This window comes from Nilaparvata lugens, chromosome 2, assembly GCF_014356525.2.
Source record: "Nilaparvata lugens isolate BPH chromosome 2, ASM1435652v1, whole genome shotgun sequence".
Taxonomy (NCBI): domain Eukaryota; kingdom Metazoa; phylum Arthropoda; class Insecta; order Hemiptera; family Delphacidae; genus Nilaparvata; species Nilaparvata lugens.
In genome coordinates this window covers 14,000,365-14,027,097 of record NC_052505.1, presented here as the reverse complement: position 1 = coordinate 14,027,097, position 26,733 = coordinate 14,000,365, and the positions used below count along the sequence as shown (strand labels likewise).

General features: G+C 34.0%; 1 protein-coding gene across 4 annotated transcripts in view; it reads right to left on the bottom strand.

Moving 5' to 3' along the window:
* LOC111056590 (C-Maf-inducing protein) overlaps positions 1 to 26,733 on the bottom strand; it is an 89,716-nt gene that overhangs the window by 30,793 nt on the left and 32,190 nt on the right. For all 4 annotated transcript variants that reach the window (XM_039420608.1, XM_039420607.1, XM_022343972.2 and 1 more), the window contains exon 3: positions 13,153 to 13,278. In XM_039420608.1, coding sequence (XP_039276542.1) covers positions 13,153 to 13,278 — 126 coding nt within the window. The remainder of the gene's footprint in view (positions 1 to 13,152; positions 13,279 to 26,733) is intronic.

Here is a 26,733-nt window from a genome sequence, read left to right as displayed (position 1 = left end):
TAATAATGATATCTTATTTTCAATTTTTCTCATTCATGTAACGGTGAATAGTGTATAAAACATAGTGGAATTACTGTATGAGCTAATCTCTAATCTCAAGTGATATGAATAAATTTGATTGTTTCGTTTACACATTAGGCTCTATAATCTTCATTTATACCTCCTTTTCTTTCTCATGAAAAGGATTTTTATTCAAATAATTTGAAATTAGATGATTGAGTTTGTCTCTACTGATAAGGTGAAAATATTCTAGTATTTCTAGAATCAGGCATGGTTTTTGTAATCAATCATTGATTATAATCATGTATTATCATTCCTTTTATTTCTCTTTCAAAAAAATTAGCTCTTTTTGTTATCCAAGGAGTCTCAAATTGTCTGCCATACTCAATTTCCTCTATGTTTTTATTAATTTATTGTCAAAACAGTAATGATTTTATTTCAATGTACTTTGAAAAATACAATAGATTCAAATAATAAAAGACGTGACATGTAACTAAATATCAATTAATCAATCTGCAACAAGTAGTAGCAGATTCATGACTTCATATTCTCAAAATTCACTGATCATAAGCATAAATTATTATTGTTTATGGCTACGGAAATAATTACAGTGACCAAACTTGCAAATAATAATAAAAATTAACATAATGTGAAATATTGATTTTAAGGATTCAAACCATTGTCATAACTCTTATTGAAGCATCTTATAAAGTTGAAGATAATATTATTTTCCGCAAAGAAATTATTCAATATTTGTGTCAACCTCGCTTTGTAAATACACTTCCTATAGTAATCATTCAACACTTTTAGCATTTATTGAAAATAACACAAACACATTTAACCAATGCAAATTTTATTAAGTGAAACACATTGATTATTCCCATTTTTGTATGAATTTGAACACTGCGATTTTACAAGAATGTTTAGTTTGTTTGGTAGTTTTATCATCAAGGAAGTGCAACCAATTGTAAAGAGTTGAAACATTTTAAAGCTTGTTAATCGCTTTAAAAAATAACAAAAATTGAAATGGTTATTGGTTTGCAGTGTGTTCTTTCCTCATCTGATAAGTTCAATTTCTTTATTTACCTCTCGTCTTAATCTAGTTCAACAATAATATTTTCAAGAGACCGAATGTTCGTTCAACTTTCATTTTCAGTTTATCAAGTGTTGGACAAGAGGTCTCAAATAAGTCTGGAATAATTACATTTATTAATTTGCTTAGAAATGTAATGAATCATGAAAATGTCTTCAACAGAATATTAGTAGGCTTAATCATTCTAGAATTGTAGTTGGAAATTGTAAAATAAATAGTAACTAGCTCGGAAAGAAAAACATGAATAATTCTAATGCGCATGATTGCAGTTATCATTTGAACTCAAATTCTTCTCAAGGTTCTTTACTAAAATTGATGTGAATCTAGAAAATACAAACAAAGCAGTTAGCCCATCATAACAGTCGAAATATTATTTTCAATGTTTGTATTCTTGAATTTTTATCTTGAATTCAAAATAGTTTACTCATTTTTACTTTCCTTGCCCTATTACCATAGGTAAGGAAAGTATTGCTTTCCGAAAAAAAATAAGGTACCCCAATTTTTCAAATTATAATATGTTGATTAAACTTGCACCTTTTTTTTCAATTAATGAATGAATAATGAATTTATTGCCAAATACAAGAAATATTTTTACAAATAAAATAATCATTAAATTACAATAGTTTTTGGAGTGACTGGAAAAAGAAGCCTTGAGCTCCATCCACGAGTTCTAAAAATAAGAAATACATTTTTTAATCTAATAACAGCAGTACAAATGATACAATTCTGTTGATGGATGATAATCTATGGATGCTGAATTTTATCAATAATCAAGTACTTGATAAACAAAATATAGATGCACCTTTCATAGTCTATTCCATATACCTACCTACATGAATTATTCAATAGACGAAAAATCTTATATTAATATTTTATGAAGAGAGATTTAGTTAAGATTTTATGAAGTGATACAGTTGTTAAACAACACAACTATTTGCAAAAATTTCAAGTGAGAATAGGAAAGGTTCCATTTGAATTTTTTTTTCTTCGAGAATTGATTTTTTTGAAATGAAACTGGGGTTTAACAGGGTTCTTTTGTGATGACAGGGCTGAATTAATAGTGGTAGGTAAACTATAATTATCCTCTCCTAAGTGTTGAACACTCTTCAATTCCATTATCACAAAAACACTGGAGAGCAAAAACAAAACAAAAAACTGTATGACTGAACTGTTTCAATAATGTTTCTATTTTCTAGAGAAATTGAAGCAATATGGTTATCATAACTTACTTCTTATCTCAAGAATCTAAATTTTAGATTGATTCTAACCAAAAGCATGAGTATTCAAAATAATTATGTAGGCTATATGCTATGCTACCCCAGAAAACAATTAAAATTTGTTAGGGCCGAAATTTGAAGCGTTTTTAGACGAGTCGGCAGGGCAGAAAGCTCTCTGATTGGCTGATTGGGTTGGCGTTCAAGAATCAGCTGATAACCAGCCAAACGAAGAGCTCCTGCCCTGCCTTGTTCATTGATTTATTAAAAACCAATCAATCAATAATCCTTTTATCCTTTATTGTCATAAAACCACAAAGTGTTGTAACAAACGTCAAGATACAAACTAGTAGTTCTGTGAACAGTAGACCTCACGCAGTATTCTCATCCACAAGTACCCGATTGAAACTATAGACCTTATGGAAATACAGCAATAGACTGGCTTCTCTACACATCTGTGTAATCACTTGTCAGCTGATTTATAATGAATAATTCTATAGTCTGATTTTTACTCCAATATTGGCGTATGAAGGAGGCTCCTTTTTCCTTTTATATCAACCTTGAAATGAAAACTTTCCAAAAACGTTGTATATACGTCGACGCGCAAATAAAAAAGGAACATACCTGTCAAATTTCATGAAAATCTATTACCGCGTTTTGCCGTTAATGCGCAACATATAAACATTTAAACATTAAGAGAAATGTTAAACCGTCGACTTGAATCTTAGACCTCACTTCGCTCGGTCAATAATTAATAATATTATCAGATACCTCAAATTAGAATAGCCTTCACACCTTAGTAAATATAAATCAATTGCAAGCCAAGAAAGGTCAAATTCCACAATAGAAAAGTCGGTTTGCAACTCATCAGTTTCATTGAAAAATGAGTGTTTGTGAAAACAAGCTGACCAATTTTCGGAAGTACAGGAAATACCTGCTAATTCATCCAATGACAAAGTTCATTATTTGTAACCTTCGTTGAATTACTACGTCAGACTTTAATGCTAATTCAACGGGTTCAAAGAACTTGACATTCTAGTTTTTGTTGCACAAACGTCAATCAGAGTTTGATCTTTGATCGACGATTATGGTAAAAGGTGATCAGCGATTATGCGATCAGTTAATTGACTTGTGAAAGTCGACGATGAAGACCCGGCTACTCAATGTACGTATGTTAAATTTAACCGTTGTAAAATGAAGTCATTTAATTAACTTCAATTTCTCCACTTGTTATGCGATCAGTTAATTGACTTGAGAGAGTCAACTATGAAGGCCCGGTTACATATGTACGTCGATTAAATTTAACCGTTGTTAAATGAAGTCATTTAATTACCTTCAATTTCTCCACTACTTGTTCTCGTGACATCATATCATATGACATCATTTTACAACAGTTGAATATGATTGGTTAAATCTGATGGCTCAGTTTCACGTTCAATTTCTCTCTAACTCATTCCCACCTACTATAGTGAGGTCCACGTTTTAACGGCAGTGAGGAAAGATAGGGAAACAGTGTTGCCGATTCTTTGCCTTGCCACTACCTTCTATAGAAAGTAGTTGATACCAGTAACTTTATATCTGATGTAGTAACAAGCCGCCATAACATTGAATCCACTTTTCATGAAAAACATTATTAGCAACCTCCTGTCAATGTCACCAACAAACCCATCTTATTAAGAATCATTTTCCGTCTCACTATCGTCTGTGAGACGATTCATCGTCTAAATTGCCTACTGCATATTCCATTTTTCTGTCAGTTGACCGATTTCTTATAATTAATTGTTGAAAAAATTGTAATATTGTAAATATGTGGACGATATGAAGGTACCTCCTTGAGAGACATTTATAAGTCCGGTGTCCCTGGAAACAATGTATTTAGCACTTTCAATGGAGAAAATAATAGATGTCATGGATAAATCTTCACAATATACTGTACTTTCTTAATGGCCCTCTCATTAGTTTGAAAGTTGTAGGCTATTCATGAGCGAGGTCTACTGTTCGCAGAACTACTAGTTAATAGTATTTCTACATTGTTAAAAAACTATCTATCAACATTGCGGAGCTAGAAAAGGATAGCGTTATCCTATCTCGAATGATAGACAAGGATAGCAATACCAAAATTAATCAAATACCGTACTGCCATTATAATGTGGACCTCACTATAGTTTCTCATGTTCCCTTCTTTTTCTTCCCTTCTCATCTTCTCTCTAGTTATTTATCCTAATATCCATATCCACTATTCATGAAATAAACAAATTTCATCTTTGATTCCAATTCTTACTGTATTAATTCTCTTCAGTAGCTTGTCTTTTATTTTGTTTTAATTAATTTTTTTGCTTTTTCTTTCAGCAGTGAAGTGATTGAGTTTATCGAAAAACACTTATTTTTTAAAATACTTTTATTATTCAATATTGATCTCTCATATTTATTACATTTTATTGTCATTTCTTGCTGCAATTTGTTTGTTATCTCTGCATATTTTGTATTGTATTGTTTGCTAACGACGTGGTTAAGTGGTAGAGTGGACAATATTGTCCAAACTTCGCCACGTCAACATAAACTAATAAAAAAGTCATTCTATTCTATCCTTCCTTTCTCTACTTCAAAATAGTGTAAAATGGATACAAATATCTAGGTAAAGGCTACTTTAGAACAAATACAGTATAGACCTATTTAGAACACTTAATTCATTTCTACCAACAAAGAATGCAGCTCAAAACTTTCAGCCACCAAAAACCAAGGAACAAAGAAAAACTTTCTCTACTTCAAAATAGTGTAAAATGGAGTCATCAATACAAATATCTAGGTAAAGGCTACTTTAGAACCAAGACAGTATAGACCTATTTAGAACGCTTAATTCATTTCTACAAACAAAGAATGCAGCTCAAAACTTTCAGCCACCAAAAACCAAGGAACAAAGAAAAAAGGACAAAAAAAAACTAGTTCAAACCCATCCATAAGCACAGTAATTTAGGAAATCTATGTCAATCTGCCAATGTCAAGAGCTGAGAAGATTAGATATTGGATCACTTTCACACAGGGTCATCCACAATAAACCAAAACAAATACTCAAGATCATCAACATGTTTGTATGACGTCATAGTTAACATCACTGCCAGTATCAGTTGAATGAGGAACATTGGTATTGTTTATGAGGAATCCTGACAGTTTATAGTGAAACAGTTTATAGTTTGTTTCTACAGGCAACAAAGTCTATATATCTCGTTTGAGACACGTTTTTGTACTTAGTGACAACCTTCACTATTACTATCACTATATCTATATCTATTATTCAATCTATAAGTCTACTCGACAGTTATCTATCCAAGTATTTACAGACTGTAATACATTTTCAATATGGTAACAAATGCGGAACACTGTTCGTGATACAATTGTTTTACTAACATTAGTTAATTGCAAAAGTTTATTCAACGAAATTACGATTAATTCAGATATCATATTATAATATTATAATAATTATGAACATTATCATATTCGGTAACGTTCAAATGCTTATTGAATTTTAAATTTTAGAACAGTTTGAACCTCTTAAGCTGGGTTTACACCAAAGTTATTAACAAAATGTTAATAACTTAATATTTATATAGATTCTATTAGATTATTGAACGGAAATTAACAAACACATATGTTCATCATGTGTATGATGAGTTATGTTCAATCTAATAGAATCTATAAGGATTAAGTTATTAACATTTTGTTAATAACTTTGGTGTAAACGCGGCTTTATTTATTTATTTATTAGGTTAGCACAAACAATACAATGATCGGAAAAGATAAAAACAGGCTATTGCCAAAAACTTCGATTTTTAATTTAGTTTCAAATTGTCCAAATATTATACATAGGTCCATTCCAATTTCTACACCAAATCATAAATCAATCTGGAAATATAAATTAGAATAAAACAAACAATTTTAAATTTGGATAGATTGATAATAAAACTCTCGTAAAAACTGAACTTTATTAAATTGAACTTAATTAAACTGAACTTATGATCTGGCCTTAAAAAAAAGATGCTCTAATTCACAAATCTGATGGACTGGCCTCAACTGACATGCTTAAAATCTTCAACTACTTCTGAGTTCAGTATTTTATTAATTTTTGGGAGTATTTTAGCCCACATATATCCGGAAATTTGATAGCGGTTGAATCGAAGGATTGGTTGAGTTGGAAATTTTATGTTGTCTAACTAGAAGAATGATGAGTCAGGAGCTACGTGGCTTTCACATCGATTCATTCGTGTTCCTTGAACTTTATTTAGTACACTCGTACAGAGTCATCCCGGAGGTAATCATACAAGATAAGACTCACTTAGCATAGCTTTGTATGTTTTCTAAAGATTCACTTGTTTCTGGGAAGAAAGAAAGGTTTCATAGAAACTTGTCATCAACTCATCAAGATTCACATGATGCCTGTCTCCATCTCTTGAAGATACTTGTACGGTATATAATATACGGTATATGGAACGTTTCATTATTCCTTATCTAAGAAGATAGAAAGGTTTCATAGAAACTTAATTATTATTAATTCATAGACACAAAATAATTTGATTGTATTGGAAGAGATGTTGGGGTAGATCTCCATAATTAAGAGAATGAAGCTGCGTTTACACCAAAGTGATTAACAAAATGTTTATTTTTCCGTCCTTATAGATTCTATTAGATTGAACGGACGGAACTTGACAAACACATATAAGTTACATTCAATCTAATAGAATCGTTCGTCCTCGAATCCTAGAATCGAGTCCTTATAGAATATAAGGACGGAGAAATGAACATTTTGTTAATAACTTTGGTGTAAAGGCAGCTTTAGACACTGATGTTGGCAATACCACTGTTACCATGTTGGAGCTGTTACCATGAAACCTGGTTCTGTTACAGTATTTGAAATTGATTTTGCACAAATATAGTGGTATTGACAACATCAATGTCCTATTCTTCCAATTGATTGACACTATCCTTTCAAGATTCACATGTTCATTCTTGTTGAAAATGATAGACCATTTTTTATTTGCCGAGAAAATATATTTTTTAATAATATATTATTCAAAATTAGATTTTCATGATCGAGATTCAATATGTTGTTAATTAATTATAAGTCTACATTGTTAAAAAAACAATCCGGCAACGTTGCGTAGCCAGAAAAGGATAGCGCTATCTGCTTTGTCGAATGATAGACAAGGATATCAACACCAATGTTAACCAAATACTGCCATTATAACGTGGACCTCACTACACTCCAGTTTTTCAAGTAGCAGCATTTTTTCGAACCAATTTGTTTCCGCTGAAAATTTCCTCAAACCTCGGATACATTTCCTCAATTTAGCGAAAAACTTGACAGTACAGTGTGCAATTTGAGGCAAATGTGGCCTTGCAATTAAGTAGTTTGATACGGACACGCCTCGAATCGATTAACAGCCACAAAACTACACATTGTCTCGAAATAATCAGCTGACTCCGCCTTTCCTATGATAATACACAGGATATATATGTATAATATGTGCAAACACATCTGCCTACTTCCTGCCTTCAAAACACTAACTTCATGGAAAATTAGATATCCAATGCCATACCTCAGATTATTATTATCAAAATTACTATCCTATCAGAACGATTGTAGCAAAGAATATACATACATACACATCATATTCGTGTTCTGTTTATCAATAAATAAAAATAACGAGCGAAGCTCGGTGCCCCGATATTTAATATCTATCTGAACAAATCTGAACTGTTCTAGCAGAAATTTTACAGATAATTATATCCTATTATATTAAGCGAGCAATTTCTGTATATATTTATATGGTTATGTGGTTATCTGGTTATATGGGTATATATTTATGTTCAACGGATCTCGAAAACGGCTCTAACGATTCTCACAAAATTTGGAACAAAGTAGGTTAATGATATGAAGATTCGATTGCACTATGTCTCAACCTTTGGATAACTCGCTGAAGGACATTAAAAGAATAAATACGTCCTTGGAAAAACAGCTGGAAATTTTGTCGTCTGTCGATACCGTAATGGAAGAGAGTGAACGAGTGCATGTGTGTGGGATCATCCAGCTGATCTCACGAGAAGAAAAATTCAGCTAGAGAAACTTATTTTTGTTTATTTCTCTTTTTTTAGAAAACATGTTTACTTCAGAAAGTCCAAAATAGTAACTAGATGATGTTAGTGTAGAATAGTACATAGTATATGAACAAATATTGTAGCAAAAATAGTAAATCATATTATTGAATGAAAAAGACTAAGAAATTGTCAAAAACCACAGATTTATTGATACTTAAAAAGACCGGTTACGGTTATTACACCATTGTCAATCTCTGATAATCAGAGATCTGTTTGACAATGGTGTAATAACCGAAACCGGTCTATCTAAGTATCAATAAATCTGTGGTTTTTGACAATTTCTTAGTCTTTTTCATTCAATATGAATAATTACCACAATATCAACTTCTCAACTACACAATAAATCATATTAAATCGAATTCATAGTTTATATCTATTTGTAATTGATGATGTGTTTGTTTTTTGAAGTATAATTAAATTGTTATTTTGATGAGTGATAGTAGCTTAACCTAGATTTTGATTTGTACTGTAGTATAACTTTGAAAAGGGACAGTTTTGGGCATAAGCCTGTTGTGCCTCCTCATATAACTGTAAAAATAATTGTACGACTGAAAAAATGAATAATGCAGGCGAGCGAAGCGAGCCTGCTGATCTCATTCCTGGACGATCCAGTCGGAGGTCCAGGGGGCGGAGCCCCCTGGCTAGACGGATATGGCGAGCGAAGCGAGCCTGACGGCTAGTACCACTATATTTGTTTAAAATCAATTTCAAATAACAGAAACAGGTCTCATGGCAAGATGTTGCAACTGTTGCCAGGAAACCTGGTTCTGAAATTTAAAATTGATTAAGAGCAAATTGTAGTGGTATTCCTTCAAGATTCACATGTTATTCTTGTTAAAAATGATAGACCATTTTTATTTGCCGAGAAAATATATTTTTTAATTATTCAAAATTAGATTTTCATGATCGAGATTCAATATGTTGTTAATTAATTATAAGTCTACATTGTTAAAAAACAATCCGGCAACGTTGCGTAGCCAGAAAAGGATAGCGCTATCTGCTTTGTCGAATGATAGACAAGGATAGCAACACCAATGTTAACCAAATACTGCCATTAAATTAAAACGTGGATCTCACTACACTCCAGTTTTTCAAGTAGCAGCACTTTTTCGAACCAATTTTTTTCCGCTGAAAATTTCCTCAAACCTCGGAAACATTTCCTCAATTTAGCGAAAAACTTGACAGTGCAGTGTGCAATTTTAGGCAAATGTGGCCTTGCAATTAAGTAGTTTGATACGGACACGCCTCGAATCGATTAACAGCCACAAAACTACACATTGTCTCGAAATAATCAGCTGACTCCGCCTTCCTATGATAATACACAGGATATATATGTATATGTGCAAACACATCTGCCTACTTCCTGCCTTCAAAACACTAACTTCATGGAAAATTAGATCTCCAATGCCATAGCACAGATTATTATTATCAAAATTACTATCCTATCAGAACGATTGTAGCAAAGAATATACATACATACTTATCATATTCGCGCTGCAGCTGTATCAGAACGATTCGTGTTCTGTTTATCAATAAATAAAAATAACGAGCGAAGCTCAGTGCCCCGATATTTAATATCTATCTAAACAAATCTAAACTGTTCTAGCAGAAATGTTACAGATATATCCTATTATATTAAGCGAGCAATTTATATATATATATATATATATATATATATCATATATTTATATGATTATGTGGTTATATGGGATATATTTATATTCAACGGATCTCGAAAACTGCTCTTACGATTCTCACGAAATCTGGAACAAAGTAGGTTTATGATATGAAGATTCGATTGCACTAGGTCTCAACCTTGGATAACTCGCTGAAAGACGTTTAAAAGGATAGATACTTCCTTGGAAAAACAGCTGAAATGTTGTCGTCTGTCGATACCGACATGGACGAGAGTGAACGAGTCCATGTGTGAGGGATCATCCAGCTGATCTCACGAGTAAAAATATCACCAGTAGAAAGTTCATTTTTAGCCTTTGCACGGCGTTAAGCGACTTAGGAGTCCTAAGAGACTGCAGACTTAGAGGAATGATGGATATTGCTACAGTATGTAAGCAGTTCTTTAGTGATATTTACGTTTTAATATCGGTTACACAGCTCTATGAAGATAGAGATATACTGAAGATAAGATTCACGTTTGGAAATCAGCACCTGATTAACTCTGGTTTGCTGAGCTTTACTGTCTTTAGACAAAGCGGGATAACTCCATCCTTTCTCAACAACGCACCGATACCAAATTGTTTGAAGACTATGAAGAAATATATACTGAGCTACCTGAATATTTTTCTCAATTATGAAAATTCATTATTATTAAACGAAAATCACAATTAAATGCTGCAAATCACCCCGAAGACCTCTGCTACTGCAAATATTGACAACAGGGTAAACAGCTATAGTGTGGTCCACGTTATAAATGGCAGTGGATTAAGATAGAAGAATAGCAATAATTAAATGCTGCAAATCACTCCGAAGACCTCTGCTACTGCAAATATTGACAACAGGGTAAACAGCTATAGTGTGGTCCACGTTATAATGGCAGTGGATTAAGATGGAAGAATAGCGATGCCGATTCTCTGCATTAATAAATTATATTTCTACACTGTCAAAAACATAATTGTCATAGTTGTGGACCTAGAAAAGGATGGTAACACTGGCTTTGTCGAATGATAGACAAGGATAGCAAAACCAAAGTTGATCAAATACTGTCATTATAATGTGGACCTCACTATAGGTGGAAATTCGGATTTTCGTTTAATAATTATCCTATTATATTAAGCGAGCAATATCTGTAAATATTTTTTTATTTGGTTATTTATATTTATTTTTTTATATTTATTCATATTTATGGTTATTTAATTATGTTCAACGGATCTCGAAAACGGCTCTAACGATTTTCACGAAATTTGGAACATAGTAGACTTATGATATAAAAATTCGATTGCACTAGGTCTCATCCTTGGGAAAACTCGCTGAACGACATTAAAAGGATAATTATTCATCCTTGGCTGAAACAGCTGAGACTTTCGTCGTCTGTGGATGGTAAAAAGTGAGCGAGTGATACTGTGGAAAATCAAAATATCGCATCCCCGAAATTCATAATAGTCCAGTCAATATAGACATAAAAAAGGGGGTGTGCTTGCGATTTATATTGTAGTTCTGATTTTTTAATATATTATTTGGGTATATAAGAGAAGTCCAGAACCAATTTCTTCATGCAAAATTCCCTTGAGCTAGATACAGAGTGGCCCAAAAACCTCGTATTTTCGGCTCATTTTCTAGTTTTCAGCTATTTCTGCCAAATCTCGTAAACGGACAGAAAAATTTGCTCTCGCAGAACTAAAAATCTACCGGACCAAAAACGTTCAAATTTGGTAGGTATGTTCAGTTGGCCCTTTAGAGGCGCACTAAGAACGGATTTGGAAACATTTCCAAAGATACGCGCAAAATCTGCGTTTTTCCAGCGTTTTTTGCTTTTTCTCAGATTTATCGAGAGCAAATGATCAGAAATTGTTCAAATTTAGTAAAGAAGCTCAGCTAGGGTGTAATAATGTTGTGATAGAAGGAATTTGCAATAACGTCAAAGATACGCCCAAAATTAGCGGTTTTTCGTTTTCTCAGTTCTTTCATCAAGTAATAGACAGAAAATATTCAAATTTTGTACAGACGAGGTTTAGCTAGGGTCTAAAAATTTTGTGATGAGGTGACTTTAATATTTCATCAAAGATACGCCCAAAATCAGCGTTCTTCTCAGCTTTTCTGTTCTGCGTTTTCTCAGTACTTTGACTTTCTGATGGAATGAAGCATGCTCGAATGAAAAATGCAGGCGAGCGAAGCGAGCAGACGGCTAGTCATAATATAATTATAACATTGAAGGAAAAACTAGGTTGAACCTGTACTATTTCTCTCCAAAAATATTGATAAAAAGTGATAAAAAAGCGAATCTCATTTTTGGACGATCCAGTCGGGGTGGACAGATGGTTATGGCGAGCGAAGCGAGCCTGACGGCTAGTCATGATATAATTATGACATTGAAGGAAAAACTATGCTGAGCCTGTACTATTTCTCTCCAAAAATGTTGATGAAAAGTTAATGTTGTCCAAAGTTTAAGTTTACCCCCTTTGAGTGTAGTGTGGGGGGAGGGGTTTAGAGGTGTTACTGAGGGGTAGGGTGAGATGTTGGGGGTTTCCACACCCTCCCACCCCCCAAGAGTGGTTGGCGGTCTACAGAAATCGTTACTTTTGGCCACCAAAGGCGTTCTACGACTTACGACTGTGGCTTCGAACAGTCACTGCATAATTAATTACACTCCAGTACTGCGTGCTGAGTTCAATGGAGAGGGATGGGCTGTACAGCCTAAGTGGGATTTTTGTGGAGTTTCGAGCGTTTGCAATACTAAAAAATCTATCAGCTGTACCTAAGTTAAATCAGAAACCATTTTCAATAGCTAAGTTCAATAGATAAAATATGGTAGGCTAAGATCCACGCTACAGGCCTAATGGAAGTTGAGATAGATAGGAGAACAGTGTTGCCAATTCTCTGCCTTGCACTGCTTTCTATAGAGGATAGCTGATATCAGTAGATCTAATGTAATATTAGCTGTTCATTCTTGTTAAACCTCTCTATATCGACTTTGTTGAACTGAGGTTAAAGTCTAAATGGGATTTAGATGGGAATTCCTACCTGAAGGAGAAGAGATCCATCTTTTACTGCGAGGCAAACGCAGAACTTTGGTCCCGCGTCCCACCTGCCTATCACATACACGTCCTCCAGGCGAGTATAGTCCAGGCTACTCACACATGTGGAAGGCTGCAAAACATAAATGTTAAACATGTAGATTTAACTGTAATAATACAAGCAGATCTACACATGACAATGCATCGTAATGCGCATGCGCAGACAACGCAAGAAATTATTTTAAAGTCAGAATATTCTATTTGTTTTTGTGAAGGGGGGGGGGCAGAAGCCTAATTTTTTTAAATAGTTGGGAGGGAGGGTGGAAAGTGCGTCCATGGGCTTGGGAACCCCTGTTCATTATCTGAAATTATCAAAGCATTTCGAATAATGTACTGTCTATTATTACTGTGTAGGACGGGCGAGAGTGTAAGAACGGCACAGTATGAGAGACTACCAGCGTCACAAGGCTTCACGGAATAGTATATTTCGCACCTAGAGCAGAAAATGAGATTTTTCCAGCTCGAAATCGGTTTTCAAGTCCGAGGCCGTAGGCCGAGGACTAGAAAAGATTGAGAGCTGGAAAAAACATTTTTGCCCGTGGTGCGAACGATATTTTTCGCCACACTACAGGTATTGCTGACAAAATGAATAAAGAATACAAAATAAAGAATACTCGCTAAGCTATCGTACCTATCTCTTGATTTCAGTGGTAGAAGATTTGCAGTCAGGATTTCAGATTCTTTTAAAATTTCACTTGGAATACCACAGTCATCTTCAAGCATTTTTGAAAATTCTGAATGCACTAATCAACAATAAATAATTGAATAAAACTGGTTGCAAAGCGAATTAGTTTGATTCGAAACTGGAACTGAAATCATGGCGACTTCAGCTGATGATGAAAGTGGACACTCGCCCGATCTAGCGGATGACTTATTAACTACTTCCATGAGCGGCTGGAAAGAGACAACTTTCTGGCCTAGACCGGAAAAGAAACCCTTTTCTGACGTCGTCTGCAAACAAGGTCTTTCAGATCTACCTAGGGACTGGAAAACAACAGCTTTCTGTGCAGTGTGGCGAAAAAGAACTACCCGCTTCGAATATCAGCTTGAGTTACCAGTAAAATTTGGAACATGAACCATGAAATATCTTCTTATACTATCTTTTCTCTATGCTATTGGATATTGAACGTCGTCAGTAAGAATTGCCACGTACAGTGAAACATAATACTATTCATTTTTTTCTACTATTTATTGAAATTTTTACAATTCAACATTCCGTAATATGCAATTGGAGCACAAATAAGTATAATTCAGGCCCAATTACACAGTAAACACTATGCAATAATTTGATGTCTACAAACGATCAAATATATATATAATAGATCATTCATTATTCACTTTCTTCGTAACGGCTACTCGTATTTATGTGAAAATTAAAAAATCGAAGTAAACTTTCTCAATTTTTTTTATTTCTTGTCATTTTCAAGTATAGTAGGTCAGCCGTTTTGAACTATTTTCGACGACACTACAGTCTAATTGAAACACTCCATATACGTGAGTACTAATTTTTAATAACTTATATTCAAAAATTAGACTGTAGTGTCGTCGAAAATAGTTCAAAACAAATTATTAACTTGCAGTTCGTCATGGATAGTGAGATCAATAGTAGGTCACTTGGAAATGACATTATACTTCGAAGCATGTGGGAAATAGAAAAAAAGTTGAAAAAAGGTATAATCTAATTTTTCAATTCTCATCAAATTAATCAAATATGACAGTGTAATACTACACTAAATTGAATCATTCTCAAAAAGTCTACATCCAAGCTATATAATATAGGTTGCTTTTTCATGAAATACAATAATAATTATGGAGTTTAAAAACAATATTTTGAGTGATAATGACACTAACGACATCTGGCTAAGAAGTGAGAGAGAGAGAGAGAGAGAAAGAGAGTGTGAGAGAGTGAGTGTGAGTGTGTGTGAGAGAGAGAGTGGGGGAGAGAGGGACAAGAGATTGACGTGGGCTGACAGAGATGAAAGAGGAGAGGAAGCGGAAGACTCTGTGAGAAGGTCGTACCTAAACTGAGATTCACTACAACCTGTCAGCATTGATGGAATTGGAAACAATGATTTCATTTAAAAAGAATGCTGTCAGTTTCAAGTGAATCTCACAACAGTTATGACACCTACCTACCGACTAGACTGAATTTTCCGTCTCTTCATGCAAATATGTCATCTGAATACGCGAAACAGATCATATTAGACTACACATAGATTGGCAGTATTACTTATAAACAAAATCAATGATTGTGATAGAAGCAAAGGTAGTGAATGAAACCATAGAGTAAGAAAACTATATTTTTTCTAGATTATTTTTGTCATCTCCAATCAAACTAAAGTGTGCCTGTTGGTCCTCTTCCAATCATTTCAATCAATTGTTGAAGATTCAAGTCGACGGTTTGGCATTTCTCTTTATGTTTAAAATGTTTATATGTTGTCTAAGATTCAAGTCGACGGTTTGGCATTTCTCTTTATGTTTAAAATGTTTAAATGTTTATATGTTGCGCATTTACAGCGAAACGCAGCAATAGATTTTCATGAAATATGACAGGCATGTTCCTTTTTGAATTTCGCGTCGACGTATACATAAGGTTTTCAAAATTTTGCATTTTAAGGATAATACAAAAGGAAAAGGAGTTTCCTTCGAACACCAATATAACCGTGAAAATCAGACTATAGAATAATTATTATTCATCATAAATCAGCTGTCTAGTGGACTAAAATACTAACCTTTCAAAAACATCGAGAATCTTGAAAATGTATCTTTCCATCAACGTTAGTAGACAGTTGTCTACTAACTTTGTCTTTCCATAAGCTGAGGCCATTATTATAGTTTGGAGTTAGGCTATTGATGGAAAACATTTTTTTTACATTTTTCTTTTTTAATCTCATGATTAAAATTGCAACAAATATTATTGAAAAGAAATTGATTTCTAAAATCATGATAAGTGAGAAATGAAGTTTGTAGGGAATCAGCATTATGGTAGTTTATTTCGTTAGTTTCAACACACCGATTTTTCGCCAACACGACAACACAGAATGTTCACTGATGGGTTGATTGGATTTGCTTATCGACGGCAGCCAGACCTGATAACAGCGCTCACACTCACATTCCAGGACGACACGACACGGTACGTTAGGTTAGGACAGAAAGCTCTATGTTTATTTAGGATTTTTCTAGACATTTTAAATTTATAAATTATTTATTATTTTTTGAGAAAACATAACTACAGGTCAATGTAACTTTCTGAGCGCGAGGTCTACTGTTCACAGTACTACTAGTATATAATTGAATAAATCAATGAACGTGAATATGAGTGAGATTATTATTACAATTAAGATAGCTAGATAGGAGCATACACTGAATCTAGTAATATTGAAATGTTTATCAATTTTTTCAAATCATATGTAGGCCACAGAGAGATGAATCAAAATTCATCGACAATTCATCAACAATCAATCAACATTTGATTGAGTAAGTATTTTGGATATTTCTTGACGAACTGTTGAAATACTCAACTGCAAAATTGCACACTTCAAACGTTCAAACTAAACTAATAATAAAAACAAAACTGTATTATAATAAAAACTCTATATCAAGGTTGTCAGAGAACACAACACAAACATAATTATTGTTTCCATGACATTATGCATAAACATTATTTACATAAATAATTGACTGCATGTCATTGTATAATACAAAAATAATGACAATTTCACTTGGCTAAAAACATTATTTACATAAATAATTGACTGCATGTCATTGTATAAAACAAAAATAATGACAATTTCACCTGGCAAAAAACATTATTTACATAAATAATTGTCTGCATGTCATTGAATAAAACAAACATAATAACAATTTCACCTGGCTAAATTTTCAGTTGAGTAGCCTATCACAACTCAATTGTTGGCTATCCAATTTCCTACATCAGATTAGTGACAAAAAATTTCATCTTCCGCTGGAAGGGTCGTGACTCTTTAGGTACTGTAGATCTTCGCTAACCTTAAGCTCAAAATCTCACAAAAAGCAGGCTCAGAATCAAATCTTAGGAGATCAAAAAAGGTCAGCAGTTTTAAAAATACTTACGAAATTTTCTTGTAAAGGGGGCTGAATATTAAGTCGATTCTTCATTAAAAAATATGTCATTACAGTGTACTTGGTTCCATGCATAAAAAGCTTCAACCTTCTCGGTTGAAATTGAACAAATAGTTCTAGATGATAATATTGCTTCAATCCACTAAAATTATGTTCTACTTGAGTTATTATTATTTAAATATTGGTAGAGAGAATCACCTGACACGAATGGACTGAGATGATACATTCAAGAACCAATGCTTCCAGTTAAAATATTGAATCTTACTATACTAATAGTATACAATCTATAGGGAAACCCAAGACACGTGTGTCATTACACATAGGATAGATATATTCCATTTCAAGACAGAACAGGATAGTCAACAAATATTGAATGAAAACTTATAGAGGATACGCATGAGATAATAGCAAATTAGGCTATGACATAATAATATGTAATGATCATTTATGATAGAGTTGGCACAAAGCAAACTAATAAGCGGAACGGGGAAAAGTAACCAAAGTATACTTGGAGTTGCAAAGCAGTAAATCAAAAATTTATTAGCCACCAGCTAATAAAATAAAATTGAACACTAAATTCCGTTCTAACGTCAATCTAAAATAAGTACGTAGTGACGTACATTTTCGGACTACTGCAGCTCATTATTGAAAGAAGTAGAAGAAGAGGAGGAGGATAAGGAGGAGGAGGAGGAGGAGGAGAAGGAGGAGGAGGAGAAGAAGGAGGAGGAGGAGTACAAAATAAGTGTGTAGAGGAAATATTATAGCAGCCATAAATCATATTTTATGTTCACTTTTTATGTTGAAAATCAACTCAGTCAACTTACGATTGACTTGGCACAGTAACCAATAATTTTTCTGTTTCAATGCGTATGCCTACTATACAGTAATGCCACATCAGCTTTTTCATATCATATACAGTTCAATAATTATTTTCTTAGTCTATATTATGTAAATTCATCTATAATTTTGCTGTATTGTAAGCTATTGTATATAAGTGTATAAGCCAGTATATATTGTAATCTACATAAATAAAGTACTCAATCAATCAATCAATCAATCAATCAACAATAAATTACGGTTACTTTTGAAAAGTAGGTATTATGATTTTAATTAGTTTGAAACTGGTGAAAATATCATTTATGATCATAATCGTCTTTAAAGAAATTTTTCTGATGAATATTTTGACCGCAATCATTTCCGAACCCATCCCCTTCATCTGTAACACGAAATCAAATTATAATAAAAATATAATTTACTAGCCGTCAGGCTTGCTTCGCTCGCCATATCCGTCTAGCCAGGGGGTTCTGCCCCCTGGACCACCGACTGGATCGTCCAAGAATGAGATCAGCAGGCTCGCTTCGCGCGCCTGCATTTTTCATTTGAGCATTTTTATCATATGTTAGGACAATCCAGTCGGGAGTCCAGACTAAACGGCTGGCTAAATGGATATGGCGAGCGAAGCGAGCCTGACGGATAGTAATATAATATTCCCAAGATTGAAGTAGCAGTGCCCAATCAATTTTTCCGCGATAAATGCATTTCAATCTTCAACTTGGTGCCAACCTAACAAAGTCAACTCAACTTAATGCCAACCTGACAAAATTATTAATTTAGTTACCAGTTAACAACTGTTTCGAAGAGGTTCTCTCTCTAGATTATAGTTCTATAGTCTATGATATGGACAATAGTTCATACATATAGTATGAACTATATAGTTCTAACATATGATATGGACAATTTCCAATTATAATTAAGAGAATAAGAAGAATATACATGCTAAAAGACGAACTTTAAACCCTAAAAACCACCCTTAGAGTTAAAATATTGCCAAAAGATTTCTTAGTGCGCCTCTAAAGGGCCAACTGAACATACCTACCAAATTTGAACGTTTTTGGTCCGGTAAATTTTTAGTTCTGCGAGTGAGTGAGTGAGTGAGTCAGTCAGTCAGTCAGTCAGTCAGTGAGTGAGTGCCATTTCGCTTTTATATATATAGATTTATTTACAATAAATACATTTTAAGAAGAAAGAGCAGGAGTTTATCCTAAACTGTTTCAATCCCTAATTTTGAATAAACAGTGCAAGTTATGTTATGCTCATACAATAGACTAGATCACACTACAGACACATATGAATCGAATATATTCAAATTTACGAGAAATTCTACCAATTAAAACCTACCTACACCTTCAGTAGTATTAGGATAATACTAATACATTAATTACTAATTCTAATGCTTAATACATTAAGCGAGCAATTTCTGTATATCTGTTTATATTTTTATATCTGGTTATATGGTTATTTATGTTCAACGGATCTCGAAAACGGCTCTAACGATTTTCACGAAATTTGGAATACAGTAGGTTTATGATATCAAAACTCGATTGCACTAGGTCTCATCCCTGGGAAAACTCGCTGAAGGACATTAAAAGGATAATTCATCCTTGGCTGAAACAGCTGTGGATAGTAAAAAAGTGAGTGAGCGAGTGAGTAAGTGAAAAATCAAAATATCGCATCCCCGAAATTCATAAGATGACATAAAATATAGCCAGCTGTGAAATATAAACACGATCATTTTAGAGAATTGTGTTCTAGTCCAGTCACTATATACATTGGTGCATGCAATTTATATTGTAGTTCTGATTTTTTAATATATTATTTGGGTAATGGGTACATAAGAGAAGTCGAGAACCAATTTCTTCATGCAAAATTTCCTTGTGCTAGATACAGAGTGGCCCAAAAACCTCTTTTTTGGGCTCATTTTCCAGTTCTCAGCTATTTCTGCCAAATCTCGTAATCGGACAGAAAAATTTGCTCTCGCCTTTTTTCTAGATTATGAAATTCTGAATAAAATTAGATCATTCGGAACTCTCTATCTTCATTAAGTACTGAGTTATGATTTTTAAAAAAATGAGTGAAATTTGAAGAAAAAATCAATTTTGATGAATTTTAGTTTTTGATCAACAATATCTTCCGATTGTTATCATTTAGATGTATGATTCAAGATTACTCTGGGCGTATTTTTGTGCTCTACAATCTGAGATCAGGTAGAGCGCTCTATCTCATATAGATTTCCAGGTACACCTGACAACAATGCTCCTTGTATTGTGAAAAACACCTCATTTTCAGCTTCAACCATCATCACCAACTACATAGTCTTCACATTGATATTTCGCACAATGACATAAGTTTATAAGATTATGTTCTATGAGAATCACCCGTTAGATGCACTTCATTTCAGTATTTCCTAGTGGAGAGGCGCGCTTAAGGACACCTCTAGGATCAAAATTTCAAACACTTATAACTTCTGACACGATGCTCAGATTCCATTGTACTACACTTCATTCTTCTCGGCTCGTCAAGGCGGTCCAAAATCATGCATCATAAGTCAAATTCGGTCGAAAGGTGGAAAATTTATTGTTGAGTGTACTAAAGCTCATATTCCAATACACAAAAAATTGCAAGCACACCCCCTTTTTATGTCGATATTGACTGGACTATTCTGTTTATCAATGAATAAAAATAACGAGCGAAGCTCGGTGCCCCGATATTCTTCTATAATATAATAAAGGAAAGAATTGACTTATACACGTACGGAATAGGAAATTCTCATCAATCAATCAATAGGAAATTCGCATCATCACGTCTGAACTACTGAACTGATTGACATTTGCATATAGATTCTTAGTTCACCGAGGATTGTTATGAACCTATTTCAAATTCTTCAAGATTTCAGTATGTTGTCTTTAATTAGACCTTTGCGGAGCACGGGTTACCTGCTAACATTCATATTTTAAACACTACTTATGAAATCAATAGAGCGAAGAGCAAAGAATGCTGTATTTCTATATTGAGATTCACTTGAAACCGTCAGCATAAATCTTACAGATAGCATTAATGATTCCCATTCAACCAATCCTGACAATAAAGTAGAGACCTCACTCCCACTATATCTCTATCTACAGCAACTATATATCTATATCTACAGTAGCCTACATAGTAATATTTACTCAACTGTTTCCAGAACATATTTATTTAATTGATCAAAACAAACTTTGCTTCTTTCTTGTAACAAATCAGTATGAACAACGAGAAGTAACAATGAAGCATTCTTTCACATGGAAAGTTGATTCAACACTTCTATCACAGCTGAACAAACATCTGATCTGAGATCTAATAAACATTCTGAGACTGCTCTCACAATGCGCATTAATATCTGACTTGAATTGATGCTCACAAATACGAAAGTAGACTGGGAAATCAGTCTGGTAACCTATAAAAAAAAAGATCAAATTTATGAATAATTGGCCGTACGTAGTGATGTCTATGTTTTAATTCGGATTTTATTTTGTCTGAATGTTTGTATGTATGTAATGTAACGCATTTACGGCTAAACGCGTTGATAGAATTTTATAAGATTTGGCAGGAATATTCCTTTTTCAACTGCGCGTCGATGTACACAGGTTTTTTAAAATTTGCATTTTAAGGATTATATGAAAAGGAAAGGAATTCTTCCTCTCCATACTCTGATATCACCATATAAATCATCTACTCTGAAGATAAGATTAATCAGACTATAGAATTATTCATAATCAATCAGCTGACAAGTGGATTGATTGAATTACACAGATGTCTGGAGAAGCCGTGTCTATTTCTATATGGTTTCAATATTTTTTGTTTTGCAGCCTTGGAATTATTATGCGTTCCCATCAGTATCAATATTCTCAGATTTGAAAAAAAATTGATAATTGATTAAAAATAATTAAATGAACAGATTGAGGCAAAGAGATTATAATATTTTTGACTGAAAGAAATCCATTTTCAAATAATTGAGAAATATTTTCATCAGATGGAAAGATTATCACGGAACTGGATGATTTATCATATGGGATACAAATTCAAATGTAAACTGAGTTTGTTAACATTTGAAACAGGTGACATCAGATACTTGTGGATGAGAAAACTGCATGAGGTCTACTGTTCACAGAACTACTAGTAGCAATGTGTATTTTTCTATCATAGTAATTATTCATTCTATAATTTGTATCATGGTTATGAACTATTGCCTCAATTTGGATGACAAGGTTTGTAAATTATAAGGGCCAAGCCACACGAAGCGTTTTTAAAGGCGTTTTCATATGAGTTGGCAGGAAGCTATTCGATTGGATGATTGGCGTTCCGGAATCCGTTAATAGCCAGTTACACACACATCGATTCTTGTTCGTACGGTTTTTGCCGTCCTTATAAATCCTATAAGATTGAACGGTGCTTGACAAACTCATCTATTTAATCTTATAGAATTTACTAGCCGTCAGGCTCGCTTCGTTCGCCATATCCGTCAAGCCAGGGGGCTCTGCCCTTGGACTGGATCGTCCAAGAATGAGATCAGCATTTTTATTTCAGCATGTTTATTTCAGCATTTTTATTATATGTTAGGACGATCCAGTCGGGGGTCCAGACTAAACGTTTGGCTAAACGGATAGGAAAAAAGGCCATACCATATGTTAATATAGAACTATAATCTAGAGAGAGTACCTCTTCGAAACAGTTGTTAACTGGTAAGTAAATAAATAATTTTGTCAGGTTGGCATTAAGTTGAGTTGACTTTGTTAGGTTGGCACCAAGTTGAAGATTGAAATGCATTTATCGCGGAAAAATTGATTGGGCACTGCTACTTCAATCAGAGCTATTCCTGGGAATATTATATAACTAGCCGTCAGGCTCGCTTCGCTCGCCATATCCGTTTAGCCAGACGTTTAGTCTTGACCCCCGACTGGATCGTCCTAACATATAATGAAAATGCTCAGATGAAAAGCGAGCGAAGCGAGCCTGCTGATCTCATTCTTGGACGATCCAGTCGGGGGTCCAGGGGGCGGAGCCCCCTGGCTAGACGGATATGGCGAGCGAAGAGAGCCTGACGGCTAGTTATCATATACTTGACAGTCAAATAATGTTTTATACAAAGTATAATTATTACACAATTACACACATAACGAGTCTGACGGCTAGTTATCATATACTTGACATTCAAATAATGTTTTATACAAAGTATAATTATTATTTCAAATCAATTCCAATATAGTATTCCAAACTCGTAATGGAATACGTTACTTGTTCCGTATACTAATAATTTCACGACGTCATTCACAGTTGCAGAGAAAGACAATGGCTGAAGACATGAGGCCGAACAATAATAATAGAAGAGAGAAAAAACTGTTTACACCAGTTGAAAAGTTAAGGAAGTCGTTTTTAAACGACAAAAGTGACTCTTGAGTTGAGAGGAGCTTGAGTTGTATGTTGGCTGCTGCTATTAGCTGGAACAAAGGGCGGCTTACGTCACGTCATTTTTACTCACAAATAGTATATACTATACATTTTTTTTTTTGTAGCTATATACTATCTCTGATTTTCACTCACCACTTCTCTAACCTCCGATAAGAATAACAACAAAAGCAATGGGAGACGTAGACGGAGGGAAAGATGAAGACCGAACAGGAAGGAAAATGAGAAACTGAAGGAGGAAGAAGAACAAGATGACGAAGAAGATGATGAGAAAAGGCTGAAGGGAGAAGAAGAAGAAGGAGGGGAAAAGGAATAAGAAGAAGAAGAGGGAGAAAAAGTTTGATGGAGAACGAACGGAAATGAAGATGGAAGAAAAGATGATGAACAAACAGGTAGGAGAAGAAGGAGAAGGAGAAGAAGTAACTGGAGAATAAGATAAAGAAGAAAAAGCTGGAAGGAAAAGAAGAAGAAAAAGGAGGAGAAAGAAGAAGAAGAAAATAAGAAGAAGAAGAAGGAGAAGAAGAAGAAGAAGAAGAAGAAGAAGGAGAAGGAAGAGGAGGAGGAGGAGGAGGAGGAGGAGAGGGAAGAAGGAGAGGAAGTAGGAGAAGAGAAGGAAAAAGAATTTTAATTTTAAGGAAGTGGTGGATGGGGAGGAGAAGAATAGGGGAAAGAAGTTGGACACGAAAAAGATATAACTCATGAAGAACAGAAGCAGCTCAACAGATAAGTAAGGAGTAGAAGAAGCTGAAAATAAAAGATGGAGAAAAAGCTAGAAGGAGGACAAGTAAAAGGATAAGAAGAGAAAAAATAAATAAACAGAGAGGAGGAACAACAGCAGAAGTGATAAGATGATACGGAGAAGATAAATGAATAACTATAAGAGGAGGGAGAATCCTATCCATCAAAGGAAATGGATGAAATGTAGATGAATGCGAGGTAATGGAATATACTACCAAGTTAAAATGGCAGAAAAAAGAGATAGGAGAACAGCATTACCGATTCTGTGCCTTGCCACTCCCTTCTACAAAGGATACCAGTATATCTGATGTAATATCAACTGTTCATTCTCTCGTTAATAATAATCAACTATATTTTATTCATGAAAAATATATATTTCTTTGATTCAATAATGAATTTTCATAATAATTTATATATTTTGTTAATTATTTATATTTCTAATTATTATTAAACGAAAATCCAAATTGAATGCTAAAATTCACTTTCAAGACTTCTGCTACTGCAAATATTGACAACAGGGTAAACAGCTAGATTGAAATTCGAGAGCGCTACTATTAGAGCGCTAGATATTTGCAACATCTCTGTAATTTTATTCTGTATTTATTTATTTCCACAATGTTAGAAACGATATGAGCTAGAAGAGTACAGCGCTATCTGCTTTCTCGAATGATAGACAAGGATAGCAACACCAATGTAGGAGGAAGATGAGAAAGTGAGGGAGGGATGGAGGAACAAGTTGGAGAAGTAGAAGAGAGAAAATCAAGGTAAAAAATAATAATAGAAGTGATAAATAAGAAGAAAAGACAATAGGATGACGCATATTGTTACATCACTGAACTCTGTCAAAGAAAATCAACTCTTTCAGTAATTGATCCATTACTTTGAAAAATGAAACTTTACAATATGAATATCTAAATTCAACTTAGTTGACTAGTAAAAAACACACTACTTTTCTTCTTGAGTTATGATTTATTGCTCAATATAAAGAATTGCTAAAGAAATAACGCATATTCTAGTAGGCCTGAGTGGGAAACTATAAAGCAATACAATACTCGACTCGGAAAAGCTTTTTAACCTTGGAAATACAAATGAAAATATCAGTTTTCAACGGAGGTCATCACACAAGGAAAATTTATGCAAATGAAAATATTTCCCAACCAGTTGGATATTTTTATTCAAACTGAAATCTTTCAGTTTGTCAAAGTTTGTTTCTGCATCATTTTGAAAAATATTACTAGTTCTTAATGATCACAACAGGTAAACTTCACACGTAATTCTACATAATTTGTATGGACCGCCGAAGATACGCCACAAAACATAGGTAGAAGCCGAAATTGCGCCACTCAATTGAAATACGTTCCATTTCAAAGGAAATTTCTTAAAACGAGCTCTAACTGTTAGACGAAATTTTTTTTCAAAAAACCAAAGCTTAAATTTTTATTCGACAAAGTGTAAAATTGTGAAGTGAAGTCCACGTTATAATAGCAGTGAAGAAAGATAGGAGAACGGCGTTGCCGATTCTCTGCCTGGTAAGCAAGCGGGAGGACTCTGCGGTTGCATGCTATGTACTGTGTTGTATACTAATAACCTGTAAAAATTCAGTTTTTCCCTTATTTGTTGCGCAGACCTCTGTCTTTTGTCTTCATTGACTGGTCTAAGTATAACAAAAAACTAGTGACCACTTGAGTTGTAGAACTCGCGCTCAAAATGACATTCATGTTGTCCAAATTTCAAATGAGCTAAAACAGCTGATCAAATGACTGTTCGTTATTTGTGTTTATTATCTAAAGGTGCGTACAGATATACGCGCCGAGAACATGAGCAATTCACTTCTAATCAGCTGACTATATCTGTATTTTTACAGAAACGGTAAGATACCAAAGACCTTAAAGATGCATAGACTCACATGCAGCGCTAGTGTCGTACTTGGAATTGAAATCCGCCATTGAGGGGGCAACCCATAAGATCATTATATTACATACCAATGCCACCAATGCCTTTGTGATCTATAGTATTACAAATAAATAATATATAATATCGCGTGCTAAAATACCCCAATGGCGGCCTTCAATTTCAAGTAAGAGCTATCATTGGGAAGGCATAGGCATTGTGGGTCTATATCTCTTTATAAGGTCTTTGTAAGATACAGATATAAAAAGCTTGGCATCAGCTGATTAAAAGTGAACTGCTCATGTTCGCGGCGCGTAAATCTGTACGCACTTCAAGTGCCGGTTGCACAACAGCCGGTTAAATTTTAACCGTGATTAATTCCATGAGAACCAATCAGAGAAGCCGTCTTTTCAAAAACTCCTCTGATTGGTTCTCGAGAAATTAATCACGGTTAAAATTTAACCGGCTGTTGTGCAACCGGGCCTAAGAATCAAAACATTTCTAATAATATCAGCATATT